At 41.3% G+C, this 21,942-nt stretch overlaps 1 protein-coding gene across 1 annotated transcript in view; it reads left to right on the plus strand.

Moving 5' to 3' along the window:
- disp3 (dispatched RND transporter family member 3) overlaps nucleotides 1-21,942 on the plus strand; it is a 249,008-nt gene that overhangs the window by 68,785 nt on the left and 158,281 nt on the right. Inside the window, exons 3-4 of the mRNA XM_078239103.1 lie at nucleotides 4,099-4,235; nucleotides 15,620-15,754. Coding sequence (XP_078095229.1) covers nucleotides 4,099-4,235; nucleotides 15,620-15,754 — 272 coding nt within the window. The remainder of the gene's footprint in view (nucleotides 1-4,098; nucleotides 4,236-15,619; nucleotides 15,755-21,942) is intronic.

The raw sequence follows: 21,942 nt of genomic DNA on the forward strand, positions 1-21,942 counted from the left end.
AAACATGCAGCTTTTATGAAATGCAATATAATGCTGAACAGTAGGAAGTGTTGGGCTCTGCTTCTGCCATTTTTTGTTTCCATAGAAATGTATGCATAGAAGGAGACCTTTAGCCGTTGTACTAGTGCTGGGACTACCCTTTAATCACCTTTCACCATAATGGAGTACTTGCCACTAGTTCTGGAAATGGGAAATGAAACAAAGCAGCTAAGAGAAATAAAAGTAGAGGAACATCTAGACATAAATTACCATAATAATTAAGATTTAGGATAATAATTGAGAAGCATATAAGAATGGCAAAGACCAAGATAATTGATTTGGAAAAAAAGCTGATTTTGAGGCGGTAAGGATAAATCCTATGAAAATAAAATGGACAACACTATTGGCAAACAATTGGGTAGAACAGCAAAGGGAAACATCTAAAATGGTGGCCAGCAGATCCCAGGAAAATATATTTTGTTTTTAAAAAAGGAACAAACTAAATACAAGTGGGACACCATGAATGAATAAAGACATAAGGGAAAAATTGAGTGTACAGAAAGAAACATTCACGAGGTACATATACATGACAAAGGTGAAGCGCAAAGAGATTATCAAAAAGGAAGGCAAAGAGGAACAATTAAGTTAGATTATCAAAGAGCATACATGAAAATAGGAAATATTCTACATAACCCATAATTCTGTAACTAAAAGTCCGGGTGGGACTCAGGCCACAGTCAGGATAAAATCACAGACTTATGGTGAAATGAAAGAATTATTTTTAAAATATTTTCCGTCAGTATTTACGGAGATGGATCATGTGAACATGACATTCGAATTAGAAATGATGCAACTATGTTTAGAATGAAGAGGAGAAATATTAAATAAACGAATGGAATTCAAAGAGGATAAACAATCAACATGCCCACATGAATTGCATGCACATATTTTCAAAAAATATATGGAAGAAATAACAGAGAAACTTCTGCGCAAATGTAATAATTTGTTTAAAAAAAGAAATAATGCTGCCAGAGGACTAACCGATAACTAAAATTATACCTATATTTCAGAAGAACAAATCCTGCAGGGAACTACAGAAAAATCAACTTAAAATCAGTATTAGGAAAAATATTGGAATTGCTATTAAAGGAGCAAGTCAAAAATAAGCCAGAAACCAAAGGTTTGATGATAAATTGTCACTATATTGACAAGGGCGGCACGGTAGCACAGTGGTTAGCACTGCTGCTTCACAGCTCCAGGGACCTGGGTTTGATTCCCGGATTGGGTCACTGTCTGTGTGGAATTTGCACATTCTCCTCGTGTCTGCGTGGGTTTCCTCCGGGTGCTCTGGTTTTCTCCCACAGTCCAAAGATGTGCTGGTTAGGTCGATTGGCCATACTAAAATTGTCCCTTAGTGTCCTGAGATGCGTACGTTAGAGGGATTAGGGGGTAGAGCCTGGGTGGGATTATGGTCGGTGCAGACTCGATGGGCCCAATGGCCTCTTTCTGCACTGTAGGGTTTCTATGATTCTATGATATGGTTTTAAAAGGAATTCAACATGCTTGAATGCTTTGAAGAGATAACAAATAATGGGCAAGATTAAGGTGTAGCGTGTGTTTATCTAGATTTCCAAAGGCCTTTGATAAGATACCACATCATAGATAAATGAATAAGGTTAGAGCATGTTAGGCCAGTTAGCAAGTAGCAGTGTGGATAACTAGCTGGCTGCAAGAGAGAAAGCTGAGTGTAGTGGTAAAGGGTAAAATTCAGAGTGGCAGAGGGTGAAAGTGGGTTCCCATAAGCATCAGTTCTGGGACCACTGTTATTCACAATTTATATTAATAGCCTGAACTTTGGAATGAAAAATATAATTTCTAAATTTGTGTATGACGCCAAATTGGGAGGGTTAATGAAAACTGAGGAGGACTATAACAAATTAGAAGACATTGGCCAATTATATACTCATTCTATCAGTTTATTCAACATAGATAAATGCATTTTGGTATGAAATAAGATTGCAGATTTCTTGGAAAATAAGAATCTAAGTGAGGCAAAGTAGCAAAGGGATCTGGGAGTACACATTAACAAATTTCTGAAAATTATGACACAGCAATAATACTATTAACAATTGCAAATTGGGTTTATTAGTATAGAAATGGAATTTGAAAGAAGATAAGTTTATGCTTAACTTGTACTGGACTTTTGTTAGACCATACTTTTTTGTTGCTGTATTTTAAAATAGTTATGGGGCAGCGGAGAGGGTGCAAAAAATTTACAGTGATGATGCCTCAACTGCAAGGTTATGCCTATAAGGAAAGGATAAACGGACAAGGTCTCTTTTCTCTTGAAAACAGAAGGCGAGGTGTGATCTGATAGAGATCTTCAAAATCATGAAATATTTTGCGAGATAGATAAAGAGAAGGGGTGGAATTTTACCGTCCCACCCACCACTGGAATTGTAGTGAGCGAGACACGGACCATACCATGCAAAGATCTATTGACCTCAGGTGGGATTTTCTGGTCTTGGGGTGAGGGTGGCCGGAAAATCCTGCCCAGGGTGTTTCCACTTGCAGGAAAGAGTAAAACTAAGGATTATCATAGAATCCCTACAGTGCAGAAGGAGGCCAGTTGGCCCATGAAGTCTGCACAGAGCACAATCCCGCCCAGGCCCTATTCCCATAACCCCATGCATTTACCCTAGCTAGTTCCCCTGACACTAAGGGGCAATTTAGCATGGCCAATCCACCTAAGCTGCACATCTTCAGACTGTGGGAGAAAACCGGAGCACCCGGAGGAAACCCACGCAGACACAGGGAGAATGTGCAAACTCAACACAGACAGCCGGAATTGAACCCAGGTCCCTGGCACTGAGGCAGCAGTGCTAACCACTGTGCCACCATGCCGCCAATATAAACTACTCATTAAGCTATCAATTTAAACTACTCATTAAGAAACGAAGTAAAGAATTCAGAGAATAGTGAGAATGTGAAACTCTATTCCACAGGGAGTATTTGAGGTAAATGCTACAGATACATCGATAATCATATGAGGGAGGAGGGAATAGAGAGCACTGCTGAGTTGCATGAGGGAAGATGAGAAGAGCTTCAAGTGGAACATAAACACTGGCGTAGGTTGGTTGGGCCTAACTGTCAGTTTCTGTGCCGTGTATTCTATACATTTCTATATTTTTCTTCTGAAGTGTTTATCTATTTCTCTGTAAAATATTTTGATTACCCACCAATGGATAGATGTGATGCTACATTGGATACCCTGAAATGTATCCTGCAACAATTAGGAATTAGTACTGGTGGGAATCTATAGTGATCAATATTGTGGGAACAAAGAACAAAGAAAAATACAGCACAGAAACAAGCCCTTTGGCCCTCCAAGCCTGTGCCGATTATGATGCCCTAACTAAACTACAAAAAAAACCTTCTGCCCTTACTCAGTCCATATCCCTCTATTCCCTCCCTATTCATGTACTCGTCCAGATACCTCTTAAAGGTTGCTAATGTGCCTGCTTCCACCACCTCCTCTGGAAATGCATTCCAAGCACCCACCACTCTTTGCATGAAAAAATTCCCCTGCACATCTTGCTTAAACTTTTCTCCTCTCACCTTGAACCTGGGCCCTCTGTAATTGACACTTCCACCCTGGGAAAAAGCCTCTGATTATTCACCCTGTCTATGCTTCCCTTTATTTTGTAGACCTCTATCAGATCTCCCCTCAACCTCTATCTTTCCAGTGAAAACAATCCTAGTTTATTCAACCTCTCCTCATAGTTAGCACACTGGAGACCAGGCAACATCCTGGTGAACCTTCTTTACACCCTCTCCAAAACTTCTATGTCCTTCTGGTAGTGTGGTAACCAGAACTACACGTAATACTCTAAATGCGGCCTAACCAAGGTTTTAATATGCAACATGATTTCCCAACTCTTGTCCTCAATGCCCCGGCCGATGAAGGCAAGCATGCCATAATGCTTTGTTGATCACCATGGCCACTGCGTTGCCACTTTTAGGGAACTGTGGACCTGCACGCCCAGATCCCCTATGATCTCCTACACACCAATATATTTGTATTGATTAAGGTCCTCACTTTTGTCATTATTTTTGCAGGAAAGTGCAAGTTCTATATGGTGGAACAGATCTTTTTGACTATGAAGTGAGACGAACATTTAAGAATGACATGTTGTTGGCTTTTATCAGCAGTGGATGTATAGCAGTCCTGGTGTACATTCTAACCTCATTTTCAGGTTAGTGCCCTTCCTCATTTTATTTTTTCTTGTGGTATGATGTTGTTTTCATTTCCATTTCCTTGCCTTTACCATAGAATCCCTACAGTGCAAAAGGAATCATTCGGCCCATTGAATCTGCACCAACTCTCTAACAGAGCATCCCACGCAGTCAATATCCCCATAACCCCACATATTTACCCCTAACCTTCACATCTTGGGACACAAAGGGACAATTTAGCATGGCCAATGCACCTAATCTGCACATCTTTCGACTGTGGGAGGAAACCGGAGCACCTGGAGGAAACCCACACAGACATGAGGAGAACATGCAAACTCCACACAGACAGTTACTGAAGGTGGGTCCCTGACGCTGTGAGGCAGCAGTGCTAACCACTGTGCAACCGTACCGTCAATGCCACTTTGCAGATGATCAACAGGAGGTGCTGGAGAATCTCCGGGAAGTATTGGAGAGTACTCCAGAACAGCTCCAGTTCTAATTTTGTCCTCTTCTTGTGCCAGAAGTGCCAGCCTGCTCCTGCCCTACAACCTTGCAAGGACTCAATGCTTCCCCGCTTCTGCCTTCTTACACAGACCTGATTTTCATCACTTCACCATTTGCAGTGTGCATCCAACCACCTCAGCTCCAAACTCTGCAATTCCCTCCCTGCACACGTTTTCCTCTCCTTCTTGAAGTTCTACTTAAAATCCAACTTTGACCAATATATAGACACTAAACCACGTAGCGATAATCTAATATCGCTATGCGGTTTAGTGTCTAATTTTGTCTGATTGTGCTCCAGTGGCATGTATTTGGATGTTTTACAGAGGTTTTATATAAATGCTTGTTTTTGTTGTTGATATATTGTATGAAATTGAGGATTGTTCATATGCACAATTGAAGATGTTAGTCTTAACCTTCAATTCATTTCACAGCTTCCTCACATTGATCTCTTTGACTATTTCAATGATCATATTTAATGAATTTGCTCATCCTCCCTTCCAACCCCTTCCATTTATCTGGGCCCCAATACCATAAATTATTCTTGGAGCAAGAAGAGCAGCAGGTGACCTAATTCAAACTTAGTGTGAGCAGTTCTGGCACCAAACCTTAGGAAGGATATTTTTGCCTGGCAGGAGTGAAGTGTAGATTTAACAGAATGACCGGGACATGAGTGACTAAATTACGAGAAGAGTTTACAGAAACTAGGGTTGTATTCCCTGAGATTTAGAAGGTTAATGGGTGATTTAATTGAAGTTGTCAATACATTAAGTGAAACAGATAGGACAGATAGATAGACAGAAACTATTTCTGCTGGTTGGGGAGTTGAGGACTAGGGTCTTAAAAATTAGGAATTAAGCTTGAAAACACTTCTCCCACATAGGATAATAGAAATTTGCAACTGCTTTCTGCAAACAACAATTGATTCTGGATCAATTGTAAATTTTACATTCGAGATTCATAGATTTTTGTTACCTTAAAGTATATGGGATTAGGTCGCAGATTATCTGTGGCCTGATTGAATGGCATACAAGCTTGATGGCCACTCCTGTTCCTATGTTCCTACGTAAATTCTACCTTGCCAACTAATGTCTGCCCACGTCAACCTACATTCTCAATACCAGCTGAAACTGAGAACTCCTCTTTCATTAGCAGTGAATCTCCTTGCCGCGCACAGCCAGCAAGGCACATGGTAAAAACTTCTATCCTTGTCTTGAAAAAGGTAATCTAAGGAGAATACATATGACAAGCATAGAATAGTGGGCTTGTTCAGTGATGTAATGTACTACATATTATTAACACAGAAATAGGTGTTCGGCCCAACAAATAGATACTGATGTTTATGCTCGATGTGAGGCTTCTCCCACACCTTATTCAAGGAATCATGGGTTATAGCACAGAAGACCTTTCAGCTTGTCCTGTCCATCTAATCCTTTCAATAAATGCTTCTATTCCTTTTACCCTCAGATGTTTATCTCGCTTTCCCTTCAGTGCATCTATGCTAGTTGCTTCACTATTCCTTGTTCCAGATTCTATACACTCCCTCTGCTTCAAGAAATTTGAATTCCCTATTGGTGACAATCATATATTTATAGCCCCTTAGTTTGGTCACACTCACAAGTGGAAACATCGTGCAAAGCCTAATGTCCCTACCCAGAGATGAATTCAGCCTTCCCACCTGGAGGCCAATAGAAATCATTAAATGGTTACTTTAAATGGTTATCATTAAATGCCTCATTCCACCACCACCTGTGTTAGGTAGGTTTCCGCCTTTCCAGGTGTCCAATGGAAGCTCTCGCTGATGGAAACGTGGAGACCTGGAGTAAAGCCCCCTCAGCCCTTCAAATTGATCTCCATTCCCTCTCCCCACATCACCTGGGTCTCTCCCTCCTGGCCCTGTTTCCTTGGGTTCCAAAGTCAATTCCTGGTATAAGCCACAGTATAGTACTGGTGGTAGTCACTGCTCCTGATGGCACTGCCAGTACTAGAGAGCTGCCAGATTGGCTGGCAGCTCTCAGGGATCGGACATCTACCCCGGACCAAAGTTTCTGGGGTCAGATTACCCTCACAGGAGCTGAGAAGCCCAGTGGCAGGCTGGCAAGAGCTCAATTGAGACCTAATCTCCTTAGGCCCCCTGAAAATGGCCATAACAGGGTTGCCACTGGTTTTCCAGCCAGTGGATGTGTTACCTGCCTTAACCAATAAATTTCATCCACCTTCACTACATCTACTCTTTAAAATCCTTCTCTAATCTTAAAAACCTCTATCAGGTTAACTTCTAAGTCTTTTCTACAGAGAAAAACAACAGCCTATTCAATATTTTCTGCCAATATTCTTGTGCTGATAATTTGAAAATTTTTCAATGCCTTAAATGGAGAACTGCAACATTTTTTAAAGGCTTTACAGGACAAAAGATCAATTACCAAGTCATAGACAAATATATGTGGAGCCTAAGAAATTTGTCTGCCATTGCTCTGTGCCCACATATTTAACCAAATTACATTTCCTGCCATTTAGAGTCAGAAAATCAGAGAAGTTTACAGCATGGAAACAGGCCCTTCAGCCCAATTTGTCCATGCCGCCCTTTTTTTTTAAACCCCTAAGCTAATCCCAATTGCCCGTACTTGGCCCATATCCCTCTATACCCATCTTACCCATGTAACTGTTTAAATGCTTTCTAAAGGACAAAATTGTACCCGCCTCTATGTTTACCTCTGGCAGCTTGTTCCATATACTCACCACCCTCTGGGTGAAAAAATTGCCCCTCTGGACACTTTTGTATCTCTCCCCTCTCACCTTAAACCTATGCCCTCTAGTTTTAGACTCCCCTACCTTTGGGAAAAGATATTGACTATCTAGCTGACCTATGCCCCTCATTATTTTATAGACCTCTATAAGATCACCCCTCAGCCTTCTACGCTCCAGAGAAAAAAGTCCCAGTCTATCCAGCCTCTCCTCATAACTCAAACCATCAAGTCCCGGGAGCATCCTAGTAAATCTTTTCTGCCCTCTTTCTAGTTTAATAATATCCTTTCTATAATAGGGTGACCAGAACGGTACACAGTACTCCAAGTATGGCCTTACCAATGTCTTGTACAACTCCAACAAGACGTCCCAACTCCTGTATTCAACATTCTGACCAATGAAACCAAGTATGCTGAATGCCTTCTTCACCACTCTGTCCACCTGTGACTCCACTTTCAAGGAGCTATGAACATGTACCCCTAGATCTCTTTGTTCTGTAATTCTCCCCAACGCCCTACCATTAACTGAGTAAGTCCTGCCCTGGTTCAATCTACCAAAATGCATCACCTCGCATTTATCTAAATTTAAACTCCATCTGCCATTCGTCAGCCCACTGGCCCAATTGACCAAGATCCCGTTGCAATCGGAGATAACTTTCTTCACTATCCACCACGCCACCAATCTTGGTGTCATCTGCAAACTTACTAACCATGCCTCCTATATTCTCATCCAAATCATTAATATAAATGACAAATAATAGTGGACCCAGCACTGATCCCTGAGGCACACCGCTGGTCACAGGCCTCCAGTTTGAAAAACAACCCTCTACAACCATCCTCTGGCTTCTGTTAAGAAGCCAATTTTGTATCCATTTAGATACCTCACCCTGGATCCCGTGAGATTTAATCTTATGCAACAACCTACCATGCGGTACCTTGTCAAAGGCCTTGCTAAAGTCCATGTAGACAACATCAACTGTAGTGCCCTCATCTATCTTCTTGGTTACCCCTTCAAAAAGCTCAATCAAATTTGCATTGCTATCAGATGTAGAACTAAACAGGGACACCTGTAAACAGCCTGACCTTGATAAGAAACAGCAAAAATTAATTCAGAACAAATAGTCATGGTGAGTATGCTAACAAGGTCTGATTCTAAGTTTAAAATGAGAGTCAGTCATGGCTCAGTTGGTAACACTCTTCTCTCTGAGTCAGCAGGTTCACATCCCACTCCAAAAGATCTAAGCACAAAATCCAAGCTGACACTTCAATGCACTATAACTTCAGGGAGTTCTGCACTATCAGGGACATCATCTTACAAATAAAATTTTATGCTGATGCCCTGCTTGCCTTCACAAGTGGAAGTAAAGGATCATATGGTGTTATTTCAAAGAAAAACAAGTGAGTTCTTGATATCCCAACCAATGTTTATCCCTCATTCAACAATGCTAAATCAAATTACTGGTCACAAGTTGCCGTATTCCTGTTTCTAAGACCTTATTGCCTACCTTACAACAGTGACTACTTCAAAGGTACTCCATTGGTTGTAAAACATTTTGGGTTATTCTGAAGTTGTGAAAGGTGCTATGTATATGCAAAACTTTGCTTGATGGCAAAGTTAAAAAAACAAAAAAAGGAAATTCCCAAAGACATCTGAATATTATTTTGTACAGTTTTCAGAAACCTCTCCTGTCCCCAATAGTTACAGGACTTCATTATCCGAAAAATACAAGAGGTGAGTTTAGGCTTTGTGGTTATGAAGAGAGACTTGAGATGTTGACATTTTTATCACTCCCACTGAGAGCAGTGACATATTAGAAGTACTCAAAATCATGAAGAGTTACAATAGATGACATTCAGCCAGAAGTGCCAAGTGGGTGGCCCATCTCAGCCTCCTCCTGAGATCCCCAGCATCATAGATGCCAGTCTTCAGCCAAATCAATTCACTCCATCTGACATCAAGCAATGGCTATGGGCCTTCACAACATTTCAGCAATAGTACTGAAGACTTATGCTGTAGAACTAGCTGCTCCCCTCGCCAAACTGTTCCAGTACAGCTATAACACTGGTATTTACCTGGCAATGTGAAAATTGCCCAGGTACATTCTGTCGACAACAAAAGTACAGATCCAACCCAGCCAATTAACGCCTCCATAAACTGCTCTCGATCATCAGCAAAGTGATGATAGGCATCGTCGACAATGCTATCAAGCAACACTTACTCTGCAATAAACTGCCTACTGATACTCAGTTTGGGTTCTGCCAGGGTCACTCAGTAGCTGACCTCATTACAGCCTCAGCGCAAACATGGACAAAAGAGCTGGACTGAAGTGATGAGACTGACTGCTCTTAACATCGAGGCATCATTTGATTGAATGCAGTATCAAGGAGCTTTAGCAAAACTGAAGTCAATAGGAACTGGGGAACCTAGCACAAAGGAAGATGGTTGCGTTTGTTAGAGGTTAATCATCTCAATCCCTGGACATCGCTGCAGGAGTTCATCAGGGCAGTGCACTAGGTCAAACCATCTTTAGCTGCTTCAGCAATGCCCTTCCCTCCATCATAGGTCAGAGCTGATGATTGCACAATGAATAATAACATTCATGACACCTCAGATACTGAAGCAGTCTGAAATCATGTGCAGCAGGACCTCTAACTATCGCCCATTGACAGTCGATGGCATTACCATCACTGAGTTCTCCACTATCAACACCCTGAAAGTTACTATAAATACTGTGACTGCAAGAGCAGGTCAGAGGCTGGGAATTCTGTGGCAGGCAACTTCGTCCCTGACTCCCTAAAGCCTGTCTACCACCCACAAGTCATGAGCCAGGAGTATGATGGACTTGCCTGGTTGAGTGTGGCTCCAATGACACTCAAGAAGCTTGACTCCAATCAGGACAAAGCAGTTCATCTTTCTGGTACTCTGATACTGTCCATTTGCCTATATTACAGCTGCTACATCTTACTGACAAGCACTTTCAAATTAGTGTCTTTGATCATTGGCCCAAAAGATCATTCTGCAATTTGTAATTTCTTTGTAATTTCCAATTTTGCAGGTACTTCAGTTGTTTTCTTATTGTCCATTAATCGGACCAATTCGTTGCTCAACTGGAACACTATTCAGCAACGGGTTTTTATAGACGGAAACAACTTTAGAATTGTGACACTCCAAACCACCCATTTTCTCTTTAATTTCCTCCAGTTTGTTTCCAAGTACAAGAATCTCATTGTTCTTTTCATGACGAAGTTTTAACAGTTCATTAGTTTTGCTTTCGGCCTATTTACCAGCAATTCCTTTTATTGTTCAAGGATTTTCCACAATACTTCATAGAGACTTCTGATGCTTTAAGTTCATCAAGCATTTTTTTTACTTTTTTTACTTTTACTTACACTGATATATAGTAGCAGGCTGTGTCATTGTCTGTGCGAAGTCTGCACTTTCTCCCTGTCTCTGTATGGGTTTCCTCCGGGTGTTCCGGTTTCCTCCCACAGTCTGAAAGACGTGCTGGTTAGGTGCACTGGCCATGCTAAATTCTCCCTCAATGTACCTGAACAGGCACCTGTGTGCGACGACTAGGGGATTTTCAACTTCATTGCAGTGTTAATGTAAGCCTATTTGTGACACTAATAAATAAACTTTAAAACTTTAAAGATGACAAGCAATTGAAGGAAAACCTGATTAACGTGGAAAATCAACTTTAATGTACAAAAGAGGAGTTTGCTAATGAAAAAAGAGGATTGGTAAGAACAATTGAGAACCAATCATGGAAATTGAAACACTTGACTTAAACGATCTAAATAATAAACTTGTAAAAGCAAACTAGCAAAGATTAATCTTCAGTTAATGCTTGATGAACTTAAAGCATCAGAAGTCTCTATGAAGTATTGTGGAAAATCCTTGAACAATAAAACGAATTGCTGGTAAATCGGCCGAAAGCAAAACTAATGAACTGTTAAAACTTCGTCATGAAAAGAACAATGAGATTCTTGTACTTGGAAACAAACAAGGAAATGAAAGAGAAAATGGGTGGTTTGGAGTGTCACAATTCTAAAGTTGTTTCCATCTATAAAAACTCGTTGCTGAATAGTGTTCCAGTTGAGCAAAGAATTGATCCGATTAATGGACAATAAGAAAACAACTGAAGTACCTGAAAAATTGGAAATTACAAAGAAAGACTGAAATTGCAGAATGATCTTTTGGGCCAATGATCAAAGACACTAATTTGAAAGCGCTTGTCAGTAAGATGTAGCAGCTGTAATACAGGCAAATGGACAGTTTGCAAAAGACCATTAAAAACCTGCTGAAAACAGGACTGAGATAGTTCATAAATTGTGTAAGAAAAAAAGTTGAACGGTTAGAAAAAGTCCTGGAACTTTAGAGGGAGCATGTTCTAGACGTTGTTCAAACAGGATGAAAAAATGGGACTGGGAGAAATGACAAAATCACAAGTTCAATGAATAAACTAAGCAAGAATACAAAACTATTTTGAATGAACATAAGCACCTTAACAACATCCTTGTAACAGCTAAAAATGATTTTGATATGAAGAAATGATTTGTTAATGCACAAATGGTAAAGCAAAATGAGAATTTACCACATTTGAATTTGGAATGTGAGCTGGAGAATGGAACTATGTCTGCAAGTAATAGAAAGAACAATTGAACTGTAGATTTAAATGAAACATTCTTTTCTGAGTTAAAGACTGGGAATAAGAAGAAAAAGAAACACAAGACTTGAGTTATGATAATGTTATCTTGTGCAGATTCTGGTAATAATGTTACATTTATTGCCTTTGTTGTGGTTAAATCTTTACAATGATACAATATGACACACAGTGGGGGATTCTCTGGGTCCACTAGCTCTGATCATGAGCCGTGATGGCCCAGAGAATTGGGCGTTAGCGCAAAACTGGGTTTTGCATCAGGTACCAAAGCTAACGTGATTGGATTCTCAGCCAGAGCAGGTATATTCAAATGGCCTCTGCGCCATGTCAGTAGCAGGCTTGGAGGCCAATTCAGCAGCCACCCGCTATGCAACTGCCCCTCCAGCTGGATCAGCACCAAGTGGGTTTCACTGCAGGCCTTCACAGTCGTGGACCTGGTGTGTTGGATCCCATTGGGAGGGCACCACCAAGCCCTCAGCAAAGAAGGGTATTCTCCCCCCTCTGCAGCCACCCCGCCCCCCCCTCCCAACACCATGCACAGAGAGTGACCCTCCACTTTGACCCCTCCCCACTCAGGCTCCCTTCCTCAGCAGACCCACACTCAGGCCTCCCTCTTCCCTCAGATTCCTAAACAGATCTAACTTCATCTTTTACAAAACAAAAATCACAGACTGCCAGTCAGGCTCAGCTTGTGGTTAGGATTAATGAAACCACTTCACATGCATTCACAGGTAAGGCTGTCACTGAAGTCTTTTTTGAAATTGAGCGATCAAAGCCTTATCATTCATTATGGCCTGAAAGGGGGAGGGGTGGTGTGCCTGGGGGGAAAGGAAGTCTGAGTGAAGGTCCTGGTGGGGGGGAGGGAAGGGTTGTGTCAGATCACCCTGGCCTTCGAGCATTTCCAATTTTAATTGCTCCACCTTCGATGGCTGTATCTTTAGCTGCTTAAGCCCAAAACTCTGGAAATTGCTTCCCGTATATCTCTACCTCTCTACCATGTTTCCTCCTTTTAAGACATCCCTTAAAATCCTAATCTATGTCTTTGTGAAGTCAGTTATCATCTTCCTTCCTCATTGTTTACTACGTTTCTGAGTTTGGTATGATTTGCAAACTTTGAAATTATGCCCTGTATATACAGACTTTGAACTTTAATTTATATCAAAGGCCCAAGTCTTCCTGTCTCAGGATCATTGGAAGCCAATATATGATGGAAGATGCAGGAGAATCCTGACATGCAAACATGTGGGAATTGCTCAGACATTTCAACTCCCAATGGGCTGATTTCTGGCTGCCTGGAATCCTTTCTGAAATTCTCTGACCCTGAGCTCAAGATGGACATTTAGCCTCAATACGTGCTTTTAACCTGGATACCTATCGAGGAAATGTTAGCCTGTTTAAAAATCTTGTCTAACAACTGGATAACTCCACAACCAACTCCCAACATCATCCCCCACCCCGACCACCCAACTACCTTCTTAACTAGATCCGACTTTCCCCAACCACTACCCCACATCAGCTTACACATTTGTCCACTTGTCCATCCTTCCCAACTCTCCATCCATTTGCTCATTAACTCCATCCTTTTACCATTCATTCATTCCCACTCATTCATTAGTCTGGGCCTTTGAAAAAACTTATCCAAATACACTGTCCACTGCCATCAAAAGGACCCCCAACTTTTTTTCCACTTGCTGAAGTTAAATGGGAGATAATATGCTGCTCATTTCTGTCAGCCAGGATCAGAAGATCTTGGAAAAATTGACAGTAGCATTGGATCAGGAAATTTTGTTGCAGCATTGTTGCTGACCGAATGTTTTGGGCCAAAATTTAATAAGAACGGTGGCCCTAATGCTGACCTCGAGTCAACTGTGTCAGCCATAGCTCAGTTGTTGGGACCTAGCTTCAGAGACACAAGGCTCTGGGTCCAAGTCTGACTCCAGGGCTTACACACACAAATCAAGGCTAACACTCCAATACAGTAATGAGAGAGTCACTATTTTGTTGAAGAACAATGGCATTATCCCCAGTGTCCCGGCCAACATTTATCCCATAATCAAAATCACTAAAACACATTGCTGTTTGTGGGAGTTTTCTGTGTGCAAGTTGGCTGTCACATTTCCTACAGCACAACAGTGGCTGCACTTAAAAAGAACATAATTGGTTGTAAGTGCTTTGAGGTGACCGGTGGTTGTGAAAAGCACTCAATAAATGTAAGTCCATTCTTTCAGTATGAAAACCTACTGTTCACCAGTACTGTCTGCTTTATGTCCCCACATCTAACCAGCCTCATGACTTCTCAGACTCCGCACTGCTATCAACAGTGGGTTAGAATCATACAACACAGAAAGAGGCTGTTAGGCCCATTATGCCTGTGCTGGCTGTTTGAATGAGCTATCCAATTAGACTCATTCCCCTGTTCTTTACTCATAGTTCTTTTCAGGTATATATCCAATTTCCTTTTGAAGTTTACTATGGAACGTGTTTCCTCCATACTTTCAGGCACGGCATTGCAGATCATAACAACTTGCTGCATAAAAACGTTTTTCACCATCTCTTCTCCCTCTCACCACATCAGTTCTTTTGCTGTTTCTCTTAAATCTCTCTATCTGGTTATTGACCCTCCTGCCTGTGGAAACACTTGCTCTGTCAAGCCTTTGCAATTTTTAACATAATTGAAGATTAACTATTTTGATTTCTAATATAACTCATCTTTCTCTTTCAGAGGCTAACTGTCCTGCTGTGAATATCTAGCATTTTCTATTAGGTTTCCGAATATTCAGTTTTACTTTTTATTTGCACTACTCATTTGAATAATGTTCAAAGTTTTTTGTTGATGTGTTTTTGTACTTATGGCATCATTTATTCCAATGTACTTATTATTTCTGGCTTTACAAGGCAGCACTGCTCACCTCTACTAAAGCAGTATAGAAGCTGTCCGTCAGCATCACTTTATATGTTAATGGCAAACCAAAGAAAAGCGCAACATTAATTTTTCATTTAACAACAGAGCATGCTCACAAATAAATTATCGATTTAGGAAATATTAGTTTGTCCCCACATTTGTTTGTCCCCACACTTGTGAAATGTATTTTGCTTGCTCTCTCCTTTTACTCCGCTGTATGGAGAATTTCCAACTATGGAATCAATAGGGCCAATTTTGTAAAGTGCTGGGTGTTCCTTCCACCAGAGATACACAGAAAATCAAGAGCGTTGCACTCACTTTCATTTCCCACTTTAGTTGGCACACATCAAAACAAAAAACCCCTTGATATCTGGCCATCAAATGGAAGTTAAAATATAAGTTACAATACAAACAGATTCTGGTGCAAAGATATGTCTGTTTCCATAACATTACCACATGTTTTAAGTGGCAATATTCAGAAAATTAAAATGATTTTTTAAAATTAGCTATCTAAAATGTGCTTTTTATCATTGCCTGTTCTAAGGGAATTGTATTTTAATCTATGCTAAATCTCACGTTTTATGTTTTACCAGCCTTTCTGACTTTCTTTGGGATTGCCAGTATTGGTTTGAGCTGCCTGGTTGCCCTGTTTCTGTACCATGTGGTGTTTGGCATCCAGTACCTTGGCATCTTAAATGGCGTGGCTGCATTTGTCATTGTGGGTATTGGTGAGTAATCTGTCAATGGTTTCATTTGCTGTGATCTGAAAGAAGTTGCATTTTCACCTCTCCAGAGGTGTATATTTTCATTTATAGTTTTAAATTGGTTAAAGGAGAACCTGTATATCTAAAACACATGAATAGGATTCACAGTTAATTGCACAAGAATAAAATCTTAGACTACTGGGTGCCCATTCCTGATTTTTTCTTTGGGTTCACCCAAGTGAGGGATGTTAATGCTGGGGAATAGAACACTTACCATTACAGGTATCCACTATCAGCAGCAAACATCTAGCTGGACATAGAATGTTTAAAGATCTCTCAATGTACCTCAGTCCAAGCCTCAGATGAAAGCCTTTCTTATACTAAAAAGGCCTTTTTCCATGTTGGCTATCCTTTGGCCTCTCTGAGTAGTGGTTACCAACTTTTAGGGCGGAATTCTACTGGCACATCTGCCCAAGGTTTATACGATCCTGCCCGAAGCCAACAGAGAATGCCGTTCTCCGAGCCTCGCCCGCCCCTGGAATCATGGTGGGCATGCCAGTAAAATTCCAGCCTTAGAGGCCATTTTGGGCTGTTGGCTCAGACCCACTCGAAGTGACTGTCCAAACTTACCACTCCACACCATCTCATAGCCAAAACTATTCTGTTTATATCACAAGTAAAATATAATCATCTATATAAAGGAATCAAAAAATATTAACTAATTTATTTAGTTACCCTATAATCTCAAAGTGTTACAAGATGAGAGTTTTATTCCTCAGTCTCTTATTGCTGCAGCTTACATGGGGGCAGACTGAAAGTAAAGTACAATCATCTAATATCTAGAATATAATTTGTGTTTTTCATGAAAGGTACCAAGTGGCACCCTAAAAGAAAGGAGAGAGGGAAATAACTGTTGACTGAGTGACTGTGGTTCACCATAACATTGCACCAGAGGCTTTTGCAGGATCACTGCCTGATTGTTTCGGCTAATAAACATCCAAAGAGAGGGGGAAAGCTAAAATAAATAACTTAAAAATAATTGCATGTAAAAGTGAATCAAGCATACAAGCAGAAAAGATGAAGTAGGAGAAAAACACAAGGACAAGAGGGACTGTTATGCAGAGGGGCACTTATAAGATTATCCCTGGTTATTGTAATGGGCACATTTCAGGGCGGCACGGTAGCACAGTGATTAGCACTGCTGCTTCACAGCTCCAGGGACCTGAGTTCGATTCCCGGCTTGGGTCACTGTCTGTGTGGAGTTTGCACATTCTCCTCGTGTCTGCGTGGGTTTCCTCCAGGTGCTCCGGTTTCCTCCCACAGTCCAAAGATGTGCGGGTTAGGTTGATTGGCCATGCTAATAATTGCCCTTAGTGTCCTGAGATGCATAGGTTAGAGGGATTAGTGGGTAAATATGTAGGGATATGGGGGTAGGGCCTGGGTGGGATTGTGGTCGGTGCAGACTCGATGGGCCGAATGGCCTCTTTCTGTACTGTAGGGTTTCTATGATGATTTCTATGATGATTTCAACCAGTCAGTTACAGTTTCTAAACAATTAAGCAGAATAAATAAAGCTGGGTCAAATACTTTTTTTTATTTTAATAGATAGGTAATTAAATTTTTCATGACATTCACACTGCATATGGATTTATCTGCTCGATAAAATAGCATTTTGTCTGTTTTGTAATTTGATACTGGACATTAAAATGTAATTATTATTATAACATAAGGCTTTTGAATACCATTAATGGTTTCAGTTGTAATGAGCTAATGAAATAGGCCATCAATGGCTTTTCTTTTCATAAAGTATTTCAGTTTTAGCCCAGTGAATTCCTTTGAGTGGTTCTTCAATTTTTTATGGAATAAATGCAAATGTAGTTATACTCCATTTTAAGCTTCCATTAGACAAGTCCGACCATTCAGCCAAAGTAAAACAAAGTGTTTGCATTTTTCCCTATTTTCATGTCTTTTCTCTCTAATGTTTCCATTTTGATGTTGGAACTCAGTGGGCAATGCAGGCTATGTAAATCTGCTGCGCATTAAGTTGTGTTTACATAGTGCAAAGAAGTTTGTTTAATTTTAAAGTGCTGTCTGCTGGGACACTGATCTCCTTGAGCTGGATCTCCAGTGCTTAGCCTATAACATTCGTAAACCAGACGCAAACGTGTACAACCATTTAAAACTCAAGATGTAAAATTCTGCCATCGGTCTACACAAACTGTACTTACCAATGTAAACCTCAGACGCCAAGTTCTAATATAACTCTGGCTTTTATTCTTAGCTAGAAATAGTTCTTCCTTTTGGAACTAGTCAGTGTGAATTAGACAGAGTAGGCAGGATTTTCTGGTCCCATCAGCACCGGGCATTATGGTGAGTGGAATGGGAAAATGTGAAGAAAGGCCAAAAGTAAGTTTCACACTGGCAGAAAAAGAATTTGCAATTTTCTACTCCTGAGTTTCATGGCAGGTTGGATAGTTCATCATGCCATGGAACTGTATTTGCATCTATTTTAACATCATGAATACTCATTGAAAAGCTGCCTAGAATCATACCCCCACTGTGGATCAAATCTCCACACCAACTGAAAATTAGACTGGCATCAAATATAAGGGATGTGCACCGGGCGAGCACCACTTCACACATGAACCCGCAGCATATTAGCCCACTTTCATAGTGTTACACTCACGGCTGCTCCAAATACGTGCCAAGTCCGTGCAGGCAAGATCAGCATGAACTCAAGTGGAGGGTGGGGTCAGAACCAAAGCTTACCATGTGAGACCAGCAAGAAGGCAAGAGGAGGGGGAATGGAAAGAACTGGAAGGCAAAGGATTAACTTAGGGTGGTGAGACAAGACAAAAGGAAGGGAAGTTGCTGGAGGGCAAAAGCTTAACTGAGGGGGGTACAACTGGAGAGAAGAGAGCACAAAGACATCTGAGTGAGGGGGGTGACAGGGGAAGAGAGTGTACAGACAAATGACTGTGGGTGGTGAGGGGAGGGGGGCTGTGACAGGGGAAGAAAGCACAGAGACACATGCCCAGGGGTTATGGGTTAGGAGGGATGGAATTAGTTGGGTCCAAAAAGCATACATAGCCTTGTGCAACAGAGCTACTGGTAGTTGGGGCTAGAAAGTACAGACAGCCTTGAGCAATGAAGAAATGGGCAGTTGGGGCCACAAAGCATAGTCACGGCTGTGGATCAGTGCCACAATTTAGAAGCCTGTCATGCCTGTCCTGGTCCCAGTCCAGAGAGGGGGAGGGTCTGTCAGTCCTCTGTCAGTTGTACTCAACATGGTGGGAAGGGCATGGTCAGTCCTTTTCATACATTGTCACAGTCAGGGGAGGTATCTGCAGCCTGTAGATGGGAAACAGGTAATGTCAGGGGGCACTCGATGATCTCATGGAATCATTCCTGTAAGTCTCAGTAGAATGGGTTTCATGATGGGGAGGCTCTCAGTTCTTTATGGGGTATCAGGCCATCAACATCAAACAGTTCAATGGGGAGGACAGGGATATCAACAACTACAATGATGGGATCAAGGATTAATGGGGGAGGAAGGAGAGTTATTGCAGTAAAGGAAATTGGCACATTATGCTCCTCCAGAATGATGGGAAAGGTTTTGATACTCACAGTAAGAGGGAGCATGGGGGAGAGTTGGGATTGACGAATCTGGTCTGTTAATAAAACCTCAGTACCACCATTTTTCAAGATGATCTAATGACAGAAACTAGAAGCAGGAGTAGGCCATTCGGCCCTTCAAGCCTGCTCCGCCATTCATTTTGATCATGCATGATCACAGAATTCAATATCCTGATCCCTTTAGCCCCTAGAGCTCTATCTAATTTCTTCTTGAAATCAGACAACGTTTTGGCCTCAACTACATTCTGTGGTAGTGAATTCCACACATTCGCCACCCTCTGGGTAAAGAAATTTCTCCTCACCTAGGGGATTTTCACAGTAACTTCATTGCAGTGTTAATGTAACCCTACTTGTGACTCTAATAAATAAACTTTAAAACTTTTCCAAAAGGTTTAGCCCTTATCCTCAAACTATAACCCCTAATTCTGGACTCCCCCACCATTGGGAACATTCTTTCTGAATCTACCCTGTCTAATAGATTTTATAAGTTTCTTTGAGATCTCCTCTCATTCTTCTAAACTCCAGTGAATATAATCCTAACCAATTTAATCTCTCCCCATATGACAGACCTGCCATCCCAGGAATCAGCCTAGTAAACCTTTGCTGTACTCCCTCAATAGCAAGGACATCCTTTCTCAGATACGGACACCAAAACTACACACAATACTCCAGGTGTGGCCTCACCAATGCCCTATACCATTGCAGCAAAACATCTCTATCCCTATACTCAAATCCTCTCGCTATGAAGGCCGACATACCATTTACCTTCTTTACTGCCTGCTGTACCTGCCTGTTTACTTTCAGTGACTGATTCATGAGGGCACCAAGATCTCGCTGAGTATCCACCTCTCTCAATTTACACCCATTCAAGTAATAATATTATTGCTATTAAAGTTGATAACCTCACATTTAGCCACATTATACTGCATATGCCCACACATTCAGCTTGTCCAAATCACGCTGAAGCATCTCTGCATCCTCCTCACAGCTCACCCTCCCACCCAACTTTGTACTGTCTGCATATTTGGAGATAATACATTCAGTTCCCTCTTTCAAATCATTAATTTGTAATGGGAACAGTTGGGGTCCGAGCACAGATCCCTACGGAACCCCACTAGTCACTAACTGAATCAGAAAAAGATCTATTCATGCCAACTCTTCGCATCCTACCTGCTAACCAGCTTTCTATCCATTTCAAGACATTATCTGCAATCCCATGTTGTTTAACTTTACATAATAGTCTGTTATGTGAAACCTTTTTGAAAGCCTTCTGAAAGTCTAAATAAACCACATCCACTGGTTCTCCTCGGTCAACTCTACTGGTTACATCCTCATAGAATTCCAATAGAATTCAAGCATGATTTCCCTTTTGTACATAGTACATTCTACAAAATCAAGCTCTGTAAATACTTGCCGGGGAGGCTGTCAGGGCTTGTGGGAGGAGTCAACTACTGCACTTGTGGGCTTTGAAGGCGTGCTTTATTAATTTCTGCTTTTTCAAATATAGAGGAAAGCATAGCTGAGACAGGTTAGAAACAGTCAAATGCTGATGAAGGGAATGCGGTGCCTTAACTCATGTTGCGCATTCTTCCAAGGGTATAAACCCAATTAGGGCTATTTGTAGGATTGGCTTCCAAAGACCCTTTGTTCATCCTATGGAAAATCCCAAATGTCAGAAGGAACCAACTGAAAAGGGGCCAAGAGCCGAAATGCCTGATTCAGTCACACTTCAGCTCACCTTTCAATGGACTGTGAAACCTTCAGGAGCAGCTTAGTCTGATATCTGTCTTGCTCTCATGACCATGACTCCATTTGGAGTCTCCCAATGTCCTATGCTGCCTAGCTATGGCATTGGTCGGCTAGAAAGAAAATTGTTACACTTCATCGAGGCCTAAGGGCCCCAATCATTGACAATGAAGAGCACACATCAGATGTCTCGAAGGCTCGTTCTGATCTAATTGTAAACCTTCATATTTTCATTTCAACAATTTGACAAACACATGAAACTATTACTATGTCAATTGACCATCTCAGAGTTGGCAGATGGTTAATCTGTCTGGACTTTAGCCAGACCTTTTGGCCCAGTGCTGCATCCTCTCATGTCCAAGTCAGCTATTTGGTTTAGTCACACAGTTTTAACTATCCAGCTGGAATCACAAGCTTAACACCTTTCAATGAGCCTCAATGCTGAGAATAATGGAGTTTTAGCCTAATGCTGGGCTGATGTTCAGATGTACATGTGGACATGTGATAATGCAGCAGGTGCATGAGTGTATAAGCGCTCTGAGTTTGGGTTCATATGTAAAGTTCACTCCAGGCTTTTGGAAAGTACATGGAGGCCAATGAAAGATGCACCAACTCCATACACATCATCATTCAGTCTTCAAGATCCACATTGAGCACTGTGCAAAAGCATCAAGGGACAAAAGCAGCCTCCGGGTTCTAAATTCATGAGGCAACATTATATGAACCTCTGAAGCAGGTCTCAGAGATGCCTTTGCCAAACACAACTTTCTTAGAGGCAGATGCTTCACCCATGTCGATATTACAGAGAGAATGGTGTTAAAGACTAGACC

This window comes from Mustelus asterias, chromosome 22, assembly GCF_964213995.1.
Source record: "Mustelus asterias chromosome 22, sMusAst1.hap1.1, whole genome shotgun sequence".
NCBI lineage: Eukaryota > Metazoa > Chordata > Chondrichthyes > Carcharhiniformes > Triakidae > Mustelus > Mustelus asterias.